The sequence below is a fragment of the Eriocheir sinensis genome, chromosome 67, assembly GCF_024679095.1.
Source record: "Eriocheir sinensis breed Jianghai 21 chromosome 67, ASM2467909v1, whole genome shotgun sequence".
Lineage (NCBI taxonomy): Eukaryota > Metazoa > Arthropoda > Malacostraca > Decapoda > Varunidae > Eriocheir > Eriocheir sinensis.
The window spans coordinates 993,166-1,017,500 of record NC_066575.1 but is presented as its reverse complement, the minus strand read 5'-3'; the positions used below and the strand labels follow the sequence as shown (position 1 = coordinate 1,017,500).

The 24,335-nt window shown below is 44.5% G+C and overlaps 1 protein-coding gene across 4 annotated transcripts in view; it reads left to right on the top strand.

The window, feature by feature from the left end:
• The window catches only part of LOC126987900 (beta-1 adrenergic receptor-like), a 101,285-nt gene that overhangs the window by 45,046 nt on the left and 31,904 nt on the right, over positions 1–24,335 (top strand). For 2 of the 4 annotated variants that reach the window (XM_050845400.1, XM_050845401.1), the window contains 2 exons: positions 148–194; positions 15,906–17,436. In XM_050845400.1, the coding sequence (XP_050701357.1) occupies positions 16,531–17,436 (906 nt within the window). In that variant the 5' untranslated portion in view covers positions 148–194; positions 15,906–16,530. Of the gene's footprint in view, positions 1–147; positions 201–15,905; positions 17,437–24,335 lie in introns of all 4 variants that reach the window. The other 2 variants (XM_050845399.1, XM_050845402.1) reach the window with 1 other exon arrangement.

Genomic DNA, 24,335 nt, shown 5'->3' with positions numbered 1-24,335 from the left:
GCGGAACATGTATCCGTTACCAGAATCCCTTCAATCAATATAGATCAGAGTCACTGGCCTCGTTTGCTCGTCACGGGGGAAGTTTAATCCATCGCCCCGTTTATTTTTATATTTCGATTTTCCAACTTTTTCTATTTTCCATTCCAGGCGAGTGTGTGTTAGTGGCGGGGACGAGCAACACACCGTCATCACAAGTAAGTGTATGTATTTTTTTCTTCTTATATGTATGTGTTTGACTTCGAGTAGATATAGATTATAAGTGTGTGTGTGTGTGTGTGTGTGTGTGTGTGTGTGTGTGTGTGTGTAAAGATAAAAGACAGCACCAAAACAATCGCTTGCCGTGTGGAGGCCAGAAGATACCTTTGATTTTTTTTTTTTTTTATCATTCTGCTTCTGGTCCGGTGTTTTGTCGAGGGATGCAGGGGTTGTCAGGGATGATAGTGAAGAGATGAGGTTAAAGCTGAAATGGTGATGTTAAATGTGGGAAACTAGGATGGAACAATCATTGTGGGATAGTGATGAAGAAACATTGATTGATCACGGCGGGATGAAGAGTGGACACCCTTGATGCTGATGATAATGGCGATATGAACGAATGTTCGATAATTCCGGGCTGGAGGGGTCAGAATTCTAATTTCCTTATTTGATCTGGATAAAAATTATTCCTTGTTTTAGTGGTGAGGAAAATGAGAAATGGAAATAGCTGTGATAATGGATCAATCAATGCCGATATTGATGTGGTAATAAAAGGGGTAATTATCCTGATGCTGGAATCAATATAAGCTTTGGTGATTAGTGTGGCTGTGGAGGCGATACTAGTGAAATACATATGGCAGTGATGTGGCGGTGATTGTTGTGGTGATAGTGAAAATAGTGGTAGTACCGGTTGTCGTAGTTGTAGTGGTGATGGTGATAGTTGGGTTTAGAGTGATAATGGTGGAGATGGTGGTGATTGTGGTGATTGTTAGGGTGACGGTAGTATTGATTGTAGTGGTGATGGTGGTGGTGAATTTGGTGATAGTTGGTTTGAAAATAATAATGGTGGAGGTGATGATGATTATAGTGGTAATTATGGTGATACTCTGGTAGTGGTGGTACATGTGGCGGTGGTGGTGGTGGTGCCATAGCTTCTCCACTGATACTCCATTACATAGGAGGCTGAATTGAATCCTACTGTAATGGCGGATCCTACAAAACTGTATCCAACACTAAACTGGAAGTAGACATTATGTATAAGTTGATGCAATGCTTTAATTAGTGTTTAGCGAAGAGAGAGAGAGAGAGAGAGAGAGAGAGAGAGAGAGAGAGAGAGAGAGAGAGAGAGAGAGAGAGAGAGAGAGAGAGAGAGAGAGAGAGAGAGAGAGAGAGAGAGAGAATTGCCTGGCTCTCATTAGTTACCTGGGGACCCGTTTTACCTGGCGTATGAGGCGAGTCACGTCACATCCATCAAGGTCTGAGCATTCCTTGATTTCCTGCAGCCAGGGAGTGCTAGCGGGTGACGATTGCCAATTACCTGTGTGTGTGTGTGTGTGTGTGTGTGTGTGTGTGTGTGTGTGTGTGTGTGTGTGTTTGAGAAAGAAGAGAGAGCGTGATAGAGAGAGGGAGGTTTATCAAAGTTTTAATCAGTTACTTAATTGCACCTGAAGGCAAAATAATATTATTGCAAAAGCTTAAAGATACAACAAAGAATTATCTACACTTATAACCTCTAACGACAATATTTCACTTGCTCATTATTATTTTCCTATTAAACAGGACACCTCTCCTCCCGAAACTGACCCCTCTTTCGGCCACCATCTTGGATTCTTTTTAGGAGCAGCGAGTACCGGGCTTTTTTATTATTGTTTCCTTTTTATGTGTGCCCCTGAGCTGCCTCCTTTGTAAAAAAAAAGAAAAACATCACTCATATCCTTTGCTATAACATCACACACATTTCCGATCACTTCATATCCATTTCTATTTCGGTTTTCGTTTCGCAATTTTCTATTCGTCCGTTGCTTGATTCCCGGCTCCTCAAAATAAGCTGTCGGCGGTGTGTGATGCGTGTGGGTTAGTATTCTCCACGCATTCCAAGTTCTCGTGCACCAAGTCAATGGAATATTCCTGGATTTATCGCGGTTCACATTGCTCTACCTGTCTGGCCACCACTTACCTGTGTTGCGTGATTGCTTGATTGAACGAGTGTGCTTCGCCTTCTCATATGTTCCTCTTCCATTTCTTTCGATATACTTTCCTCTTTCCATTTTCATTCTGTTTTTTTTTTTTTTAGCGGGCGTTCGTCATCGTCTCTATCTTTTTCTCCTCACTTATTTTTTTATTCTTATTTATCACTTTTATTTATTTGTTTTTTTTCATAATATTTTTCTTATCCTTTTCTTTACTTTCCCCTCCTCCTCTTCCTCCTCCTCCTCCTCCTCATCTTCTGCTATTCTTCACTCTCCTCTCCTCCTCCATCTTCTCAACACTTTCTCTGCTACACATCGTCAGCCTTTTTCCAACATGATTTCAACTTTTCCTTAAACTTGCAGCTTCCTCTTCCCACACACTTGTCTTTCTTCTCCTTCCGATATTCCTTTGCTTCCTCCAGTTCCTCCTCCTTTTACGCATCGGTTCCTCGTCCTCCTCCTCCTCCTCCTCCTCCTCCTCCTCCTCCTCCTCCCCTTTTGATACAGTCCAGCTCCTTCACAGTTCCACGAGCGAGTCTGTGCAGAGTGAGTGTCTTCCTGTTCGGCGTTCGCCATCACATGTAACACGGAAAGGCTAGATGGGCCGTACATGATTGCCGTTAATTTTCAATGTTCTGTGATGGCTGACACAAAGCGAAAGAGAGAGAGAGAGAGAGAGAGAGAGAGAGAGAGAGAGAGAGAGAGAGAGAGAGAGAGAGAGAGAGAGAGAGAGAGAGAGAGAGAGAGAGAGAGAGAGAGAGAGAGAGAGAGAGAGAGAGAGAGAGAGAGAGAGAGAGAGAGAGAGAGAGAGAGAGAGAGAGAGAGACAGACAGACAGACAGACAGACAGACAGACCCTATTTATCATGTGTTGAATGGTTAAAGTCATGTCATGGTCGGAGGAATACAGGAAACGATGTATGAGATCAGAAAGCTTGTAGTTATTCACTGTCGGCAAAAAGGAATTGGTCTCCTTTCGGATCTGTTTTATTTCCACCGTAAAAGTTTTTTTATTTTTTCCCTCGCGTGTATACGAAGCTTTGTTGGGTGCATGTCTGAGAGCCATACAGTAAACTACGAGCGGCCACGAGTCTTTGTCCTTCCAAAAGACCGACAGAACCACCTTCTTTGTTTATTGCGCCCGCCAAGACAATCCGGTAGATGGACTTCTGATGAGGCTCGCCTTGGTTGTGGACGCGGTGCCCAGGTGTGCCAAGGTGTGGGAGGCTCCCGAGCGTCAGCATTCTCCCCGCACCCCTGGAGGGACTCGACTCTGTCCTCCGCCAAGTCTTCAGCCACTCAGAGGTTAGTCTTGGCCCAAAGCCGTTAGACCAAACAATTATCTTCCTCAGGAAGTCTTAATGAATCGTGAATGGTAATCCTGCAAAGATTATTGACTCGTTTACAAAATCATGGTGATTAGCTGTCATATCGCGCCTACCAACGCACCGTAATCAGTTGTTTACGCCGTCGCCCATTATCACTCCTCTAAATATTATGAGGAATTGAGAAACAAGAATACACGTTCTACCTGACGAGTTTGCTAACGGCAAGAAGCGCCTCTTACGTATTCGATAACAAGAAATCCAAACATTATGCTATTAGAATAGTTGTGTGATACAGGAGTGCTTGCATGGCAAAAGGAGGCAGTGTTGGGCACGATGCCGCTAATCCGCTAACCGCTAATTAGCGAAGCTAACTTTTTCGTTAGCTGATTAGCGTTTTCACTAACTTTGGAAACAGTTAGCGGACCAATTAGCTTCCGCTAAATGTTGTTCCACCTCCGCTAACTTTAAGACCACTAAAAAAATCATACAGGTTTTCTCTTGTCCGCTGTGGGCAGACACAGCACCAGTTTAGCCACATGGCGCAATAATTCCACGGCTTCCACTTTTGGGTTAATTAAGCATTAAAGTAGGGGAATTGGACAATTATAATTTTTTTTTTTTTTTTTTTTTGGTATTTTAGGGTAATGCATCTTCCATGTCCAACTCTTTAAACTCGGGATTTAATAAAAAGGCTACAACATATTGAAATATCAGGTCACTAGGCCTGTTTTTAAGGGTTTAGAGCCAAAATACTAAACCGAAGCTAAATCCATATATAAAAATGTTAGCGGTTAGCGTTAGCTTCCATTACTTTCTTTATCAGTTTAGCGGTTTTGCGTAAGCGAAGCTAACTTTTTAGTTAGTGGATTACCAGTTAGTGAAGCTAACTGCTCAGTTAGCGATGCCCACCACTGAACGGAGGAATCCCCAGAGTTAAACAAGAAAAAAAAACGCGTTATCATGTTCATACAAAGAAAAGAAAAGGAGATACAAAAGAATTAGCAAATTTAGTTTCGGACGTGTCAATATTTTTCTCTTAACCGACTTAAAGTTATGAAGAAGAAAATACAGTTGAAGGGCTATTCTTACAGTGTCTGCGAATGAAGGGAATGAAAGAACTTTTTTTTTTGTTCATAAACTCAAATCATGGTTAATATTTAAGTGAGCCTACTTGTATGCCAAAGTAAGCATAGGTCCCCCCAGTGAGGGTGAGCCGAGGCCTATTGAAGAGGTTAATTGCCTCCTCCGTGCAGGGCGGCCACCTGTGCCCCCGTGCAGGTCACAGCGGCCACGGATATTCATCCCTGAAACATCCTCCATATCAGATTTAACTCTGCTCCATCCGATGGACAGATTGGCCAGTCGATAATCCTCCTAGCGACCCAGAACGGTTCAGGCGCCCACACACAATCGCTTACCCTCGGTCTCCTTCCACAAAAAAGTGTACATGTCTGCGGTCTCTTTACTCACTGGATTTTGCCAGTCTCCACTTACTCCATACAACCGTTAGTAAGCAATACAATAAACAAGACTAAAGCCGTCCCACAGCCTCTTCGCCCCTGCGTGCGTTCGGGCAGCCTCACGCCGCCTGCCCCGCGCCCAGCCCAAGGTATATAGACTTTTGCCTGCCAGCTTCCCTCGGCCTGGATTTAGCGTGGAGCCCCGCCACCGAGCCCATCTTTATATATTGAGTCGGCCTAAGCTCGGGCTTTACGGCGCCCGCGTGTGAGAGACTGACCGCCGCAAGCCAGATCAAGATTGTGGCTGACCGCTGGACCCCGGCAGGTTGTTAGGGCACCGATGACGGCCACACATTTTGCCTGTATAGTTAACTACCTCCCCAGTGTATACATAGATTCCTTGTCATACATACCATATAATTTAGTATGAGTATGTTTTTTTGGGGGGGTCTCTGTGTGTCAGTTTCATATACTAATCGTCATTAGAGTATTTTCAGCCTCTCTCTTTTATCCTTTATCCTTGATATACTCATTTCCTCTTTCCATTTTTCATACCCTCTCTCTTCGAACACTTCCTGTTTTTTTTTTTTTTTTTTTTTTTTTTTAGACGCCAAGTTTCTCAAGTGTATGGTACTTCTGGCAGCATGCAGTGAGTGTACACCTTGCTCTTCATAAGAATGGCTGGTTGCTATTCACCATATTGACTGTGATAGCCAAAAAACCTCCATACCTTTCTTATTCTCTTTTTTCTACACCTTAGGCGGCGGAATTTGAATAAGAGACAAAACAAGTGTGTGCATGCATTAACCTGCCTCCAAAAATTAGTCAACGACGACTGTTCTGGGAATTAGTCACGTGTAACTAAAAACAACGACAAGAATGAAAACTTTAGACGCTGTTTGTGAAGAATAGTACGTAACAAAAAAGGATGAAGGAAAACATTGTGCTGGTGTCGGGTGGGAGAGGGGAGCCGGCATGCAGTGATGATGCTGCTGGTGGTGGAGGAAACAGAGAATGGCAGCTTCAAAAATAATAAATGAATGGTCAAGGAATGTGGAAGAAAAAAATACGCCTAGCTGTGTGTGTGTGTGTGTGTCTCTGTGTGTGTGTGTGTGTGTGTGTGTGTGTGTGTGTGTGTGTGTGTGTGTGTGTTTTCCCCGTCTTACTTTCCATTATGTGATTGCTCATGTTTGTCTGTGGCGAGGGAAGGAATGCCTTGCCTCCGAGAGAATGACGTGAGAGGGAGGAAAGGGGACAGGCATAGAGGAGGAATGCAAGGAGGAAAATCTTGAGGAGGGAGGAAGGAGGAGAAAGTGAGAGGGAGGAAAGGGGACAGGCATGGAGGAGGAATGCAAGGAGGAGAATCTTGAGGAGGGAGGAAGGAGGAGAAAGTGAGAGGGAGGAAAGGGGACAAGAGTGTTTACAGCCCGGCACGTGTTGGCGACTCGCGTGTTTATGTTTGTTTACAAGACTGAATGGGACGGCGCCACGCGAACTTGACAAGGGCGACAGTCTCCTCTCCCACGTCATCCATCCCTCCTCCTTCTCCTCCTCCTCCTCCTCATCCTTCTCCTCCTCCTCTTTCCTCCCTCCTCTTTTTCCTCTTACTTATGCATATATATTCACAAAGATATATATGACGGACCATTATAACTTACCTGGACATCAAACCTCATGACTACCCAACACACCGCCTGTCACCTGCTCCTTCTGTGGTCCTCTGATGCTAGTCCTTGACCTCAGCTTCTCATATTCTTCCTCTATTTACTCTCCATATTCGGTGCCTTCTGTTCCTCCTTCTACCGGACATCGACCTCCATATATTAGGTGATAGTCAACCTAATTTATCTTCTTCTATTATTCACTATCCCTCTTTTCCTCCCCATTCTCCTCCTCCTCTTCTTTATTCTCCTTCCCCTTCTCACCCTCGTTTACCCCTCTTTCTATTCCTCTCCTCCTCCTCCTCCTCCTCCTCCTCCTCTTCTTTATTCTCCTTCCCCTACTCACCCTCGTTTACCCCTCATTCTATTCTTCTCTTCCTCCTCCTCCTCCTCCTCCTCCTCCTCTTCCTAATCAGAGGTAACGAGCCTGTCACCACCATCTCGGCCGTCTCAGCATCCCTTCCCTCCCTTCCCGCTGATCTCATTCATCTCATCAACAACCCCGAGGATGCTACATTGCCCGCTGCTTCTCCGCCTTTCTTCTATCCTGTGTTTCTTTCTGCCGTCTCTGATTTTCTTTTTTCCCTGTCTCGTTTTCGTTTTTTGCTCTGCTGCTGGTGTTGTTATTACTCGGCTTTCTTTTTTTCTTTTTTCTCCTCCTTTATTTCTCATTATGATCAGTTACTCTTTTCTTTTTTTTAATTCTTGGCTTCTCATGCTTGCTTATTTTTTTCACTTTCTATTCTGTTTTTTTTTTTCTTCACTTTTCGAGTAGAGACTTCATGAAATACTGTCATTAATTTGTTCTTTTTCTTCTTCTTCTTCTTCTTCTTCTTCTTCTTCTTCTTTTTCTCTTTTTTTCTTCTTCTTCTTCTTCTTCTTCATATTATTATTTTTATTTTTGTTATTATTATTATTATTATTATTATTAGTAGTAGTAGTAGTAGTAGTATTAGTATTAGTATTATTATTATCATCATTATTTCTATTATTATTATTGTTATTATTATTATCATTATTATTATTATTATCATTATTATATATATTGTCATTATCATCGTCATCGTATTACATGACCTTTAAATAAACCCTTGCACTTCCCCCTCTCCTCTTCTTCCTCCTCCTCCTCCTCCTCCTCCTTCATTTCCTTTCCTCATCATCATCCGTTTCCTACTCCTCGTCTTTCACTTTTTCCTTTTCTTTCTTCTCTTTTCTTTTTTCCTTCTTTCCATTCTTCTCTCCTACTTTAGTCTCCCGAACTTCCCAATCCTCTTTGCCTAAACTTATTGATTGGTTTTCGTAATTTTCTTTCACTGTCAGAGAGAGAGAGAGAGAGAGAGAGAGAGAGAGAGAGAGAGAGAGAGAGAGAGAGAGAGAGAGAGAGAGAGAGAGAGAGAGAGAGAGAGAGAGAGAGAGAGAGAGAGAGAGAGAGAGTGTGTGTGTGTGTGTGTGTGTGTGTGTGTGTGTGTGTGTGTGTGTGTGTGTGTGTGTGTGTGTGTGTGTTTTCCCCGTCTCACTTTCCATTACGTGATTGCTCATGTTTGTCTGTGGCGAGGGAAGGAATGTCTTGCCTCCGATAGAATGACGTGAGAGGGAGGAAAGAGGACAGGCATGGAGGAGGAATGCAAGGAGAAGAATCTTGAGGAGGGAGGAAGGAGGAGAAAGTGAGAGGGAGGAAAGGGGACGAGCGTGAAGGGAAGAAGGAAGAAGGAGGAAAGGAGGAGAGAGCGATAAAAGAGAGTAAAGAGAGGAGGGAAAAAGGAGGGAGGAATGCAAGGAGGAGAATCTTAAGGAAGGAGGAAGGAGGAGGAAGTGTGTGAAGAAAAGATGGAGGAAGGAGGAAAGGAGGAGAAAGCGATAAAAGAGAGTAAGGAAAAAAAGGAGAAGAGAGAGCTTGAAAGGAGGAGAATGTTTAGGAGGAAGGAGAATGAGCAGGAGGACAAAGCTTAAGAAAATGAGAAAAGAAAGGAAGAAAAAGAGTGATGATGATGAGGAGGAGGAGAAGGAGAAGGAGGAGAAAGTAACAAGGAGGAGGAGGAAGAGGAGGAAAAGGAGGAGGATGAGGAGGAGATAATAAGCTCCACTACCTCCATCCTCACAGTCAGATGAAAGAGAAGAAAATGGATGAAGAGGAAAACGAGAACACAGGAAGAAGAGTAGGAAGAGGAAGAGGAGAGAAGGAAATGGAAGAGGAAGGTAATTTTTCGAAGGAGGAGGAGGACTGATGGTATAGAGGAGGCAGAAGAAGAGGAGAGAAGAAAATGGATGAGGAAGGTAATTTTTCGAAGGAGGAGGAGGACTGATGATATGGAGGAGGCAGAAGAAGAGGAGAGAAGAAAATGGAAGAGGAAGGTAATTTTTCGAAGGAGGAGGAGGACTGATGGTATGGAGGAGGCAGAAGAAGAGGAGAGAAGAAAATGGAAGAGGAAGGTAATTTTTCGAAGGAGGAGGAGGACTGATGGTATGGAGGAAGCAGAGGAGGGAGGAGGAAAAAGACGGGGCTGCGTTTTGGTAGGAGGAATGAGTGCTGTTGTTGGTGTCGTTTGTGGTGGTGGTGGTGATGGTGGTGTTGGTTGTAGGAAAAGTTTCACCACATAGCATAGGGGGGTATTTTCCTAAGAGAGAAGAGAAAAACGAGAAAAAAAATAATAAAAAGGAAAAAATATATAATCAAGTCATTTTACCGTTTTCACAATAGAATAAATGTATAGGAAAGTGTTATTTTGTACACTAAAAGGTATAGCACTATGGGCCGAACGTACTGTATAAAAGGAACATGTGGAATGGAAACAGAAACGAGTGAATATGATATACCAAAAAAAATTATCGGGCGAATGCGACAGTGGCACCAGCTGACAGCACGTTCGGAATGCGTTACAAGTAAATCCAATACATGAACAGGAAAAAAAATGAAATCTGAAATGCAAAATACCTTCCCTGAAATGTTCTGTTGAAAAGCGTTGACGAAATTACCTTGACATGCGTAAACAAAAAAGGAAAAGCTAAAGTTCGGGGCACACGCTGTATGTAGCTGCGCGCTGCCTCGGGGCTCTTCTCCGTTGCATTTACCCTTCAGAGCAGGTGTGACAGACTGATTTTTAAAAAGCCAGGTATGATAATGCATTAGGCACGAAAAAAGTTGCTAGATAGTTATAAGTATACATTGTAATGATTAGTTTATCAGTATAGTCAGTGTGCTATTTTGTTTTTAGGAACGTTTCTCTTTGAACGTTTTCTTGGATCGTTTTATTAGATCGCTTCCTTGGATCGTTTTCTTGGATAGTTTTCTTGGATCGTTTTCTTGGATAGTTTTCTTGGATAGTTTTCTTGGATCGTTTTCTTGGATAGTTTTCTTAGATAGTTTTCTTGGATCGTTTTCTTAGATACTTTTCTTAGATAGTTTTCTTGGATCGTTTTCTTGGAACGTTTTCTTGGAACGTTTTTTGGATCGTTTTTCTTGGATCAATAATTCGATTTTCATTTTCATATTAAAGTTGATGTGTCAGACTTTATCGCATTTAGTTGGAGGTAAGGGGGAAGGTGTTATTGTTTATTATGATAGCGAAGGTGTGTGGTGGTGGGAGTGTGCTGTGCTGTGTTATGGAGGAAGGGATGAAGGTTCTGGTTAGGGTAGATTGCGGTAGGTGGTGATGGTGTGTGATGTGGTGTATGGTGGTATAGTAGCGGGCAGGACAACGATGATGGTAAGTTATGGTGTGGCGGTGTGTGGTGGCGTAGTGATGGTAGTGTTGCGGTTAGTGTCGTTGGTAGTGTATGGTTGTGTTCGGTGGTGCTGCGTAGATCTGGTTAAGTGTTAGTGTATGTTGCTGTGGTATTGTATAGTGGTGTTAAGTAATGGCGTTCCCGTACTTATGATGCAGTGGTGTAGTGTGTGTCAGTGTTTGTGTTTTTTTATGTAGTAGGGGGCGTTGCGGTAGTGTTATTGCAGTGGCAGTGTTTATTGCGATGGGTGAGTGTGTTGGTGTCCGAGGGTTAGTAACAGAGGTGCGGGTTGTGGTGTGCCTCGCCTCCACTGTTCAGTATATTTGTTGCTGCAGGGCTTACGAGGGCTCACTTTCATAGATTTCCCCTGTTTTCTCTCTCTCTCTCTCTCTCTCTCACACACACACACACACACACAGGACAATAATTTTGACGTGATGACTGTCATAAAAAGATAATGTTTCAACCCAAAATGATTTATCTGTTTGTGTCTGTGTGTGTGTGTGTGTGTGTGCGCTTGCGATTTCAGAGAGAGAGAGAGAGAGAGAGAGAGAGAGAGAGAGAGAGAGAGAGAGAGAGAGAGAGAGAGAGAGAGAGAGAGAGAGAGAGAGAGAGAGAGAGAGAGAGAGAGAGAGAGAGAGAGAGAGAGAGAGAGAATGTAACATTATATTCTCCCATATTTGGAGTATGCGACCAGAATTTTCAGCACTGCCATCCCTGTGCTTTCATGCGTAGAGCTGAAAGAATTAAATAATAAAAGAGGAGGATAGTGCAATAAAATTCAAAATGTAATCATGTTATGACCCCTGCTAGATAGGCGGCGAGATAACATGTTAGGGCATGAAGCAGACACACATAGGCGGATATTACATACAGTTAGGCAGTGAAATACATGTTAGGACATCATACAGACATACATAGACGTACATGCATACATAAAGGCAGAGAGAGAGAGAGAGAGAGAGAGAGAGAGAGAGAGAGAGAGAGAGAGAGAGAGAGAGAGAGAGAGAGAGAGAGAGAGAGAGAGAGAGAGAGAGAGAGAGAGAGAGAGAGAGAGAGAGAGAGAGAGAATCATTTAGAATTTTATCTCTAATATTCAGTGGCTGCCGCGCATGAAAACAGTGTTGCTAATTTGTTGTTCACGCTGACGTTTAATTGGTACACGCCGGGAAAATACCCAGAAAAATGCCCAATTGTTTGTAGTAGCACGCCTCAACACACACACACACACACACACACACACACCCACCCACACACACTGTCTGTATAAAGACGTTGGCGTCATTTTGTTAAAAGCATTTTCCTATCAAGAACCCAGCCCCGAGTGGTGTGTGTGTGTGTGTGTGTGTGTGTGTGTGTGTGTGTGTGTGTTTGTAGGTGTGCATTTTGTGTGTTTTTTTCTGTGTGTGTCTGTGGGTGTGTATTTTGTGTGTGTGTGTGTGTGTGTGTGTGTGTGTGTGTGTGTTTGGGAGGGAATGTGACTGTTGGATGCACCGACTGTGATTGTATGAGAGAGAGAGAGAGAGAGAGAGAGAGAGAGAGAGAGAGAGAGAGAGAGAGAGAGAGAGAGAGAGAGAGAGAGAGAGAGAGAGAGAGAGAGAGAGAGAGAGAGAGAGAGAGAGAGAAACCTGTACCACCACCATAAAACCTCTTTCTCCACCACCACTACTAAAACCTCTTCTACCACCAACACCAACACCACCAACAACACCACCACCAACACCAACACCCCCACCAACACCACGACCACAAGACCCCCCTCCCCTCTTCCCACTAACGTCACCATAACAGTCACAGTCACTCACCGCCACCATCACCACCACCACAGTTCCTTCCCATTCCCCGCCCTCCGAGAGAGAGAGAGAGAGAGAGAGAGAGAGAGAGAGAGAGAGAGAGAGAGAGAGAGAGAGAGAGAGAGAGAGAGAGAGAGAGAGAGAGAGAGAGAGAGAGAGAGAGAGAGAGAGAGAGAGGAGGGGGGAGGGGGTGACGCTCCGCACTGCACCTGTTCCAATTTACATATCTGCTAATTTTCATCCTAATTTCCCCTCCTCATCGTACCTGGAATTTTGCTGAATGTCATTAAGCCTTGACAGGAAATTAATGACTCAGTTAATGGCTGGTAACTTACCAGCCAACTGAGGAATTTAACTGTGCGTTTGTGAATAAATGTAAAGAAGACCTCTCACTCCCAATGACGAAAATTAATCAAATGACGAAAACCCAAAACTATTAGACGCGTGTTCATTTTTATTGTTATGAGAACCATGAAAAAAATACGTACTGGGAAATACTGGAGTACATTTGCAGAGATTACGCAAAGCTGTATTAGTATGGATGTAGATATAAATGTGTTTTAGCAAAGCATGGAACGGGAACAAGTAGCAAGTCAGGAAAGATTCTAAAGCGGAAAGCATTTACATAGATAAAGTAGAAAGCATTGCAGAAGACATGGGAATATATGCATAAGTAAGAGTTCTTCCAGTACACTTGTAGATGTTAAGAAAATTTCGGCCATAGAAATTGAGAACGATAACTGAAATATAAATGACTTCCAAAATTGGACTCCTGCTGACGTATGAGAGGATGTTTATCTAACCTATTAAGAGGCTGAAGATAAAGAAGTAAACGTGAAAATATGGAAATGATAAGAGAAAATGAAATGTGAGTACCTAAGATTTTTTTTTAAATTCCAAAGTTATTACGTAAAGGTGTTAATGAAATGGGATGAAAAAAAATCAAAGAACTAATGACAGAAAACGAGTTGAAGAAGAAAATATGGAAATAACACCCAAGAATTCTTTTAGACTTCAAAGACGATAAGGAAAAGTAATAAAATAGAACGAGAGAAAAGAATCAAACGAATATGACAGAAAGGAGAAGTCAAAGAAACAATAATACTGACCTGAAAAATACAGGTAAACAACATGAACAGGTGGAGAGTCCTAGGCAATGATGGTTCCTAATCACCTTTATCGCGACGGATGAGTTCATTAATTGCATTCCTCGATCGAAAAAAATAATCGAGGTATGACAGCAAATGGTGTGTGTGTGTGTGTGTGTGTGTGTGTGTGTGTGTGTGTGTGTGTGATGGCTGCATTCCCTGTCTTCTTAGAACTAGGACGGATTGAAATTAGCAATACGGAAAGATACACTCATTTATGTTTTATTTTATAGGAGGAGTGTTTAGTGGGCTTTTTTTTTTTTTTTTTTTTTTTACCTATGAGCTGCTTCCTTTACCATTAAAAACAAGACGTGCAGCCATCCTCGTATACTCGGTCTTCGGATGGGTAAGTCAGGAAGTGAAGGTGAGGGGAAACTAACCAGAAAAAACACCGCATTTATTTCTTTATCGTATCTGAGTCTCTGCTTTTTGTTAATTTACCTTTTGCCGCGCAAGTTTCCTCGACGCCTTGTTGTTCTTGACTTTAAACCGGAAACATTTGTCCAACCACTTAAAAGAAAACAAGTGGTAGAAAAAAAAATAATAGAAGGAAAAAACAGAGACCAACACATGCATCAAAAGTTATGTGACGGCTCAAAGTTATGCTAAAACTGGAGAGAGAGAGAGAGAGAGAGAGAGAGAGAGAGAGAGAGAGAGAGAGAGAGAGAGAGAGAGAGAGAGAGAGAGAGAGAGAGAGAGAGAGAGAGAGAGAGAGAGAGAGAGAGAGAGAGAGAGAGAGAGAGAGAGAGAGAGAGAGAGAGAGAGAGAGAGAGAGAGAGAGCAAGTCAATAGACCAACAAGACACGCCAAAGAGAATAAAAAAAGCTTCATGTTTGTGTGAAGTTCGAAACAAACAAAATCAAAAATAAACTTCTCACCACAGAACGGTCGTGTGTGTGTGTGTGTGTGTGTGTGTGTGTGTGTGTGTGTGTACCTGTCGCCCTCATTAACCATAACGCCGGAAACACCTCTAATTAGGGAGCAGGTGTTTAACTATTATTCAGGAAGCTCCGGAGCCGCCTAAAAATGGAACTCACTCAAGAGCGATAAATTATCTTCATGGAGGAGGAGGAGGAAAAAGAGGAGGGGAGGAGGAGGAGGAGGGGGGGGAGGAGAAGAAGGAAAAGGAGGAGGAATAAAAGGACAAGAGAGAAAAATAGTGGAGCAGGAGGAAGATGAGGAAGTTGTTTGAATAAGGTAGGAAAAAAAGGTGGAAAAAAAGATGTTGTGGATAAGCCTTCGTTCCTCCACTGTAAGGAATGTTACTGACGAAAGAGGAGGAAAAACAGTCTATAGGTGAAAAAGAAAAGAAACTTAGAATAGACAGGAATAGATATAATGAATAGGAAGAGATAGAATGTTTGTTTTTTCTAGGAGCAAAGTGTAGAAGATAAAATGTTGTGGGTTCCGTGTCAGGAGCAAAAAATATCACAATTGCCTACTTTATTCCAATGTAGTGACCTGTCGTCCTCTCTCTCTCTCACACACACACACACACACACACACACACACACACACAATCACAATCACGATCACATTCACGACCGCTGGATGTTATTTTTTGTTAGCGTTCTGTGGTGGGCATTGGCGGGTGGACATTGGATGGTGAGGGTTGGGGGTGTGGTCAGCAGTTACACACGGGAAACTAGGAAACTCAACACCGCAGAGTCGAAGTAAATCTAGAAGTTGCCCGCAAGACATGGGAGAAACTTGACCAACAAGAAGACATGAACTACGCTCACGTCAGTATCTTATTGTTAGCACACACACCACTTGACGTGACGGCTGCGGCAGCGAGGGGAAGTTCATGGGACTGATGATCTGCCGTGTAAGTTTTTCAGCTATGAACACACACACACACACACACACACACACACAGGTGGTGGCTGAGTGGCCAGCGTGCCGACTTGGAGTCCAGGAGGACGCGCGCGTTCGCATCCCGTCCGCCACCACAAGCTGACAATTTTCACTCATCACCGAATGGCCTAAGACTAACCACTTTGCTGTCCTGAGACCACCTGTCAACCCGGACCCTAGATTATCTCTCAAAAGGAGGATAAAAAATAAACTCCTAGGGACAGTATGAGCCAAGCAGGATGGCGCCACTATAAACACTTGCCTGCGCCTTACGAGGCTGGGGCCGACCACCAAGCCCCACCAAGAAAGCCTACCGGTGCCATAGGCGGAACGTAAAAAAATACGCACGCTATATCTGTCTATCTGTTTGTATCTATTTATATTTTCTATCATCATCTCTATCCTTCTGTCCATCAATTACCTGCAGAATCTAGGATGAAAGGGAGGCACCGAGGTACTGGCTGGACGGACGGAGTACAAGAGGGCTGCGAGAAAATAACATTTCCCTTTCCGCCGCCGACCACCTTCCCAAATTTGTAACCAATCTGAATACTGAATATTGGGGCCGGGGAGAGAGAGAGAGAGAGAGAGAGAGAGAGAGAGAGAGAGAGAGAGAGAGAGAGAGAGAGAGAGAGAGAGAGAGAGAGAGAGAGAGAGAGAGAGAGAGAGAGAGAGAGAGAGAGAGAATGCTCGTGCCCCGCAAAAATTTGGTCTGGTAAATGCTCATCTCTGCTAATTACATCGCCTCACCTGTGTCTTTTTCTTCTGCAGATCCTGAGTGCCGCCATCTCGAACTCGCCAAACGACCTTCCTCCAAGCACACTTGCCCCGTGAAGCCCCAGGTTTGTCTCCGCCTCCCCACCCCTGTAGTGCACCGTAGGGGGGAAGAGGAGAACGCTGAGCGTCCTCCTCGTCCCGAGAACTCAATATTCAGCTTACAAACAAGCTGCTGAACTCAAGATTGCCTGCAGCACGTCCCGGGAGGCTGCGGTGGGGGAAGGGATGTGGATATGAAGCACTTAGTGTTTCCCCGGCATTGAACACGATGCCTGGAAACGTATTGTGCGCTAAGGGGGAGAGAAATGCTTTGCGGCGACTGACTTGACTTAGAAGACTTCCTGCTTCGTTGTCTCCCAGAAACCGTGCGAGAGGGTGACAGTATCCTGCTGCTCCCGCCGAGGATGGGCGCCGAGATTATCGTCACCTTTGGGAAGCCCACGCGTTTTGATGTGCATTAGCTTGTGTGATTGTGAGGTATGGACGAAATGTCGGACAATCGGTGACTGTGTGGCGTGAGCGTGGTCATGGTGCGCCTCTGCCCACACTGGGAGCCACAGCGCCGCCCCCCACAGTCTCGCCGAGCCTAGGGGCCGCCCACACTCACGCACCTGGAACTATGGGTACAAAGCCGACCATTGCCGGTGCAATCAGAGACATTTGGTTAAACAAAAAGAGAAAGGCCAACAGCTCTGCCCTGCACACGGCCGTCACCCTCCTGCCGCAGGAGGCGAGCCCGGGGGACGGCCACTATGACGCCTTGGCGCCGCACCTCGACGCCAGCCAGTCTCACACCTTCGAGAGTGTCGTCGATCCTCTGACCTGGAGCGGTGACCTCGATGACCTCGGCGCTGAGTGCGTGTTGCCCAGCCTGGAGGTCAACAGTACCATCCTGGCCGACGAGGAAGTGACCTTCCAGTGCAATGACATGCTGGACGTTGTGTCTCCCGGCGCGCCCTGCTGGATCACCGCTCTCAGGGACTGCTTGCGGCCAGACAGGATGCCGCTGGGAGACGCCATTGGGCAGAACGCCACTCTTGCCACGGACACGGGCACCACCCGCGCCTGTGTCACGTGTTTACGGGAAAACACTACAAATTTTTGGGTCCTGAGGTTCAACATGAGTGAGAACATGTTTTCTTCGATGTTATCGTACGGCAGTGAGCTCCTTTGTTCCCTGGGCTCGTGCTACTCGCCCCTCTGTGACGGGCTGGGGGCCCTGCCCACGGCCACCCAGCCTCCAGCCAACCCTTCGCCCAACACCTCGCTGCCCATCCTCCCAGTGCCCTCCCTCCCCCCTTCCACCACAATCCCGCCGCTCCATATCGCCCACTGCCGCCTGCCCGACCTAATTCAAGTAGGCAGTCCTACGCCCTTCAATCTCAGTCACGGCGACCCTTTCCTCAACACCACGGCGTCGGGCGTAGCTGGCGGCGGTGAGGGCTACGAGTACGACTTTTCCTTCCTGTTCCTGTTCCTGTTCATCCTGGCGGGCGGCATCGGCAACATCCTCGTCTGCCTTGCGGTGAGTCGAGCAAAGCTTCTTTTCCGCCTTTCATTATAACCTTCGTATTGTTCCACCTGCCATGTGTCCTCTGAGTCATTGTTTGTTGTCATCTCAGCCGCACAGTTTTTTTTTTTTGCCATCGTCTTTGCTTGTTTACTTGTCTCTTTGTCAGCACTGTTCCTCGTAAAGGTATGAGCGGATTTTCGTGAACTTTATGAAATATGCATTCCGTTTTCCTTTTCTTTCTTCTAAGCCTCTGGACATTACAAAGAAAAATCTAATCTGATGAACTAATCTGTCCACAAATCAACACAAGTCTTTGTGGCGTTCTGCTAGTGGACCGTCAAATGATTCATTATCCAGAAGTCTCTCTTTCTCTCTCAGCTTGTCACGTGGACAGCCTTGACAGACATTCCAGCCGTCTCCATGTTTTTTCGTTTTGAAATAATATTCTCTGGACACTCACACAACGCAACGCTCTTCATAACAATGGTATTTGTCACAAAGACATCAGGCGAAGAAGAACGCGAGAGACAACAAGGAAAACAAGTCTACGCAAGGCTCCCGCTGAACAGAAATGCCGATGAAAGTGAATCACAGCCTCCCGTGGGTGACATGCCTCAGGAAACACACACACACACACACACACACACACACACACACACACACACACACACACACACACACACACACACACACAAACACACACAGACACCCTCTTCCATTATTTTCTCGTATTTTCTACATTCTTCTTGCTCTTTATGCAACTTTTGAGCTCACTTTTATGACACCCCAAAGATCCGTCATCAGAACTCTTGAAAGCTCAGTCGGGGAAACTGCTGGCTGGCGATCGCGAGTTTAGATCGTTATCAGACATGGTGGCACACACACACACACACACACTCTCTCTCTCACAAAAAAACTCGCAATATTCAGACCATCAAGCGTGTCTCATCATCGGCAATCACTCCTCGACACTCCCGGCATCGCTCGCGTCCTCCCTGCCCCGCGCGGCCTTGACCTGTTCTGCCGCTCAGGTGTCACGGCTGGATCAAACGTTCCTCACATCCGTCACCGTTTTGTGATCCGCCGCTTGAACGTGAGGAATACTAACGATTTATCGGTAGTGCATTAATTACAAACGGTTTTTCGATGATTCTCTACGTGTCTATGTATCGTTACCGTCTCTCATTGTTATTTTATACAGCTGCATTTAGTAATTTTTCCGGGTTTTTTTCAGCTGTCCGGTTATTTTAGGCATTATTCCTGTTTCTACACCGTTCTCGAATTTTTATGAATCAACACGTAATATCAGTTGCATTGAAGAAAATATTCATGACTGATTTATTTACACGTCGACTCTAAATAAATCAGTCATGAATATTTTCTTCAATGCAACTGATATTACGTGTTGATTCATAAAAATTCGAGAACGGTGTAGAAACAGGAATAATGCCAAGGATTGATATGTTTCATTAATTGTACGTGTGAGACAATTCATGCAAACGAAATCAAAGTCAGTCAGGTTCTCAGTATTACCTGCTGTCAGATCACGTTTGATTTGTCAGCTTCACCTGCAATGCACACGGATATTATCAGTTCTAATACATATCAGTCTGTACGTCCGCCCATCTGCATGTGTGTGTGGGTGTGGGCGTTGGTGCGCGTGTGTAATTCGCCTGCCTGCATCTTCCTGAAATGAGAAACTCATGTGTCTCGGCTCTGAAGCCTTGGATTTTCACGCTTAGTATATTCGCCTTTGGCGGTACGAGGCCACCTCTCCGAGGGCCGAGTCACAAGCCCAGGCTAATGTCCTGCACCCATTCATTGCTGGATGAACAGTTCGTCTCCACTCCGCCTGGGAATTGAATCCGATATCTTTCTGAATAGAGCTTGCTAACCTATGCACATACTCAGGAGGCGGGACACAACTCCTGAATGGAACCATCACCCACTTACTCCAGGGTGGAGAGCGGCGCGAATGAAAGGAGACTGACCATCCGGCTCCAATCAGTATGGGAATCTAACCAGTGATCTTTCGGTTGTGAGCCAAGCGTGCTGACCACTGCACTACGGAGTTCCGTGTGTGTGTGTGTGTGTGTGTGTGTGTGTGTGTGTGTGTGTGTGTGTGTGTTGGTTTACACTGCCAAGAGAGAGGTGCGCACCGCGGCAGCTCTCTCCATATGGACCCTCCGCGCACACCTTTTGTGTTACATTAATATTAGGATCTTTACGAGGCGTTGGTTCCTTTTTATTCTTCCTTTATAAAGTTATTCAATTAGATGGACAAGAAGTTGCAGGCTAAGTCATACGTGAAAGTTTAATTAAAGGCCAACGGATGACGCATGGTGCCCGCCTGTCCGTCTGTGTCAGTATGTCTGTCTGCCTGTGTGTGTGTGTGTGTGTGTGTGTGTGTGTGTGTGTGTGTGTGCGTGTATTTTCTCCTTTCCTCATATATAAAACTTACGCTAAATATTACACGTCTTTCCACTCTCTACCTAACGTCCCAACTTCTGTTCCTCCCATTCCACCCTTCCCCCTTCACCCTGCTCCTCCCATTCCACCCTTCCCCCTTCACCCTGTTCCTCCCATTCCACCCTTCCCCCTGCACCCTGTTCCTCCCATTCCACCCTTAACATTTCACATTGTTCCTCACATTCAACCCTTCCTCCTTAACCCTGTTCCTCCCATTCCACCCTTCCCCCTTCACCCTGTTTCTCCCATTCCACCCTTCCCCCTTCACCCTGTTTCCCCCATTCCACCCTTCCCCCTTCACCCACACCTTTCCCGACCACCAGTCACTCTTTCCTCATTCAGTTCATTTTTTTTCTACACTCGCGGATCGCTTTCCTTCCTGTCAAGACCTTTATCCTTCTGTGTCATGGTTTTTTATATATTTAGTTTTCTTTCATGTTATTTTTTATATATTTAGTTTACGTTACTTCTCTCGCTTTACAACCTAACTCTCATTCCCCGTTCTTACATTCTACCTTACAGTATCCTCATTTATCCCGTGATGCCTATTCTTTCACATTAAATTTATCTATATATATCCCTCTCCTCCTCCTTGCTTACTGCTATTCTGTACCCTTTCACCTCCTTTTTACCCCGTTGTTGTATCTCTTCGCTTTGCCTCTTTGTCCTCACTTTCGTCGTTTGTCACTTTCGCTTCCGGCTTTTAATTTCATGTTTCATTTTTTTCCGCCGCCTCCGCCACCACCACCGCCACCACCGCCACCATTCATCTTTTTCAATTTTCTTATAATCATTGTAATTCATGCGTATCCTCCTCGCATCACGTTTTCTTTTCTTCTTGATCATCTTCTTTTTCTCTTTCTTCCTCCTCCTCCTCTTCCTGCTGCTCCTCCTCCTGTCTCTCGTCCGCCTTTTTCAAGCTTGTTTTCAAAAGTAACTTGCGAAAAAACAAAAAAGAAAAAAAAAATAATAATGAACTTGAACAACTGTATGTGTTTTTCTCTCTCTCTCGTCTTTCGTAACACAGTTTTCTCTTTTCATTGTTTCTTTACGTTATTCATAAGCTATAATTTTATCTCTTTTATCTCCTTTTCATCTTTACAATTTCCTTCCAAGGGTAACTCAGCCTCCCTCCCTCCCTCTCTCTCTTACTCGATTCCTTCCTTTCATCCGTTTCCTTCTGCGTCCCTTCCTCCCTCACTCCTCTTGTTCTTTACTTCCTTACCTCTCTCCTTCTATTTACTTCTTCCATTTACCCTCCATCCTTCCCTTCATCCCTTCCTCTCACTCGTCTCCCCTCCTTTCATCCGTTTTGCTTCTGTGTCCCTTCCTCTCTAACTCCTTTTGCCGTCTCCTTTTCTTATTTTTTCCCTCTCTTCATCCCTTCACATCTCTCTTCCACTCCCCCTCCCTCTTTCCTTCTCTCCCCCTCTCCCTCTCCCCGAGCTACAAAAAGGATCAGGACTCCTCAAAAGCGCTTGGAAAATGGAATCGGAGGTAACTTTCACCGCCGATCCTTTTATGTTGGAACCGTCGACCCTTTTGACCTGCGATTCAATTATGTAGCGTCTGATCGTGTCTCCCTCCCTCCCTCCCCCCACCTACCGATGTTCCTTGAGGCATGTACAGCGGACCCTTCTTGATTCCCCGCTCGCGCGCACACACACACACACACACACACACACACACACAAACGACTCGCCTTTACCTGTTCTCACCTCAAACACACTCACTCTTGGTTACACTCACTTTGCACTCACGCTCCCTTGCTGCACCTCAACAGTTTCGTTTTGCTTGTGTTTTTTCTCTCTCTCTCATTTTTTGGGTGTGTCTAATGTGTAGTTTATGTGTGGCTATTCGGGCGCTCTTGCCTGTTCATGTGGTTGGCTGCCCCGTCACCTCCCTGCCTCACCTGCCCACGCCGCGGCAGGTCACCATGGTTACCTCCAGCAGGTGTTACCGCGTCCCCAGGCACTCAGTCACTCACCAGAGCGTGGCGGCTGTGGACAGCTGACCTGGCCGAGTGTCACTCATCCGTGCCAGGGTTCGGGGCTCAGGTCGGAGGGTCTACAGCCACGATATAAAAATTTCTTTACCTTCATGATTTAATTTTAGATTCCAAGTTTTTATTATGGACGCGCGCGTTTTTAGGATGATTTTTATTGGTCATCGGGTTCACAGACTCGATCAGGAAATTAAATTAATTTGCATGATGTTAATATTTTTTTTTCTAGAATGAATTGGTTGATAAAAAAAATTCACAGTATTCACAGCCACAAGTAGGGATTTTGTTATTACTATCATTCCATCGTGTTGGACAAAGTTTTCAGTATTGATTATTAATATTGGTCAACTGTTTCACTACCTCGATTAGAAAATTTGCAATATTCTGATCATAATATTTCATGGTTCATGTTTCTGCGGGCGAAGTAACTTGATACAGATGTTTCCTAAAAAAATCCTTGAGTGTGTCCCACGTTACTTCAGTGTTATTTATGGTTAAAAGTAGATGTTATTTCCCTCTTTTTTACACACGCCACACCTGTCGGTAGTAATAAATTAAGTTGAGGAAGTTGCATTGATAGTGCGTGTTTTGGTAACGGTGGAAGTAGTTGAGATAGTAGTAATATTATTCAGAACACTTGCATTAGTAGCAATAGCAATATTAATAATGATAATAATAATAATAATAATAATGATAATAATAATAATAATAATAATAATAATAATAATAATAACAATAACACGAGTCCTCACCATATCGCGATAGCTACCAACCCTCGTAACTCATCCAGGTAACAACACACCTGAACTTTCCCTTTGTCTCTCCAGTTGTTTTACTCGCCTCCCTTGGTCTTCCGCTCCTTCGTCCTCTTTTCATTCACTCTTTCAATCCTCTTATCCTTGACCTCCACCTCCTCCTCCTCCTCCTCCTCCTCCTCCTCCTCATTTAATTTTCGGGTGGACTTAAGGATAAAATTTTGGACACGGTGTTCCTTAATTATCACCTTTAAAATTTCCCATTAGGAATCACCTGTTTGTCGCCGCTTGCTGCTAATGAGTTTAATGTGTGTGTGTGTGTGTGTGTGTGAGAGAGAGAGAGAGAGAGAGAGAGAGAGAGAGAGAGAGAGAGAGAGAGAGAGAGAGAGAGAGAGAGAGAGAGAGAGAGAGAGAGAGAGAGAGAGAGAGAGAGAGAGAGAGAGAGAGAGAGAGAGTCGCGGAATGTGGAATAAAATAAGAAAGAATATAATCGTCAAATCAACACCATCATTACCATTATCACCATCATCATCATCATTATTATCATCATCATCATCATAGTTTTCACCCTCACCACCACTTCCCTCACTCTCCTCTCACCATCTATTGAAGTAAAGTCTATGTTAAGTTTGCTCATCAAAGGAAAAATATCCAGTAAAAGTAAGGATACCATTTTCTATCTTTAATTCCGAGCTGGACAGGTGAAGAGAGGAGGGCGAGGTAAAGGAGAGAAAGGTTGGGGAAGGTAGGAAGGAGGAGAAACCTAATTTTCCGAACCATTTAAGAAGTATAAATATAGGAAGGAGGAGGAGAAGGGATATAGGACGGTGATAAGGTGAGGAAAGGTGAGGCAGATCAAGTTAGACAAGGTAAGAAAGGTCATATGTTGAAACCCATACGAGGAAAATGAAAGAGCCGTTTAGAGGGAATAAACAGAGGAAGGAGGAAGAGGAGGAGGAGAAGAATGACTTGGAGGCGGTAGAGAGGTGAAGGAAGGAAAGTCAGATCAGGTAACTCAGGTAAGAAAAGTCATAATATGTTGACGTCAGGACGGTAAAGATGAAAGAGCCGTTTAGAGGGTGTAAGCAGATGAAGGAGAAGGGGGAGGGACTGGGATCGGTGATTAGGTAAAAAAAAAAAAAGGTGCGTCTGATCAGGTTTGGTACGGTAAAAAGAAGTCGCATGTTGATGTCAGTACGAGGAAGATGAGAGTCATTTAAAAGAGATACACAAAGAAAAGAGGAAGGAGGAGGAGGAGGGATTGAGACGGTGGGAAGGTAGGGTACGGTAAGACAGATCAGGTTAGGTAAGGTTAGAAATGTCTTGAGATTTTGAGGTCAGGACGAGAGAGACGAAATAGACTGGCCAAGAGAGAAGAGGAGGAGGAGGAGTAGGAGGAGGTAAAGAAAGAGGTTGAGCAAGAGGAGGAGAAGCTAAAGGTTGAGAAGTAAAGGAGAAGGATAAAAATTCGATGCAAGGGGAAAAGTGGGCAAATATATTTTCAAGATCGACCTTTTACATTTATTTTTCTTAACTTCACTTCTCACTTCTCCTCATGTCTTTTGGGGGCTCCGGTTTTTTTCTCCTCGTTTTTTTCTCTCTCTCTCTCTCTCTCTCTCTCTCTCTCTCTCTCTCTCTCTCTCTCTATCTCCTCTGGAAGGTATAAGACAGAGCATTCAAGA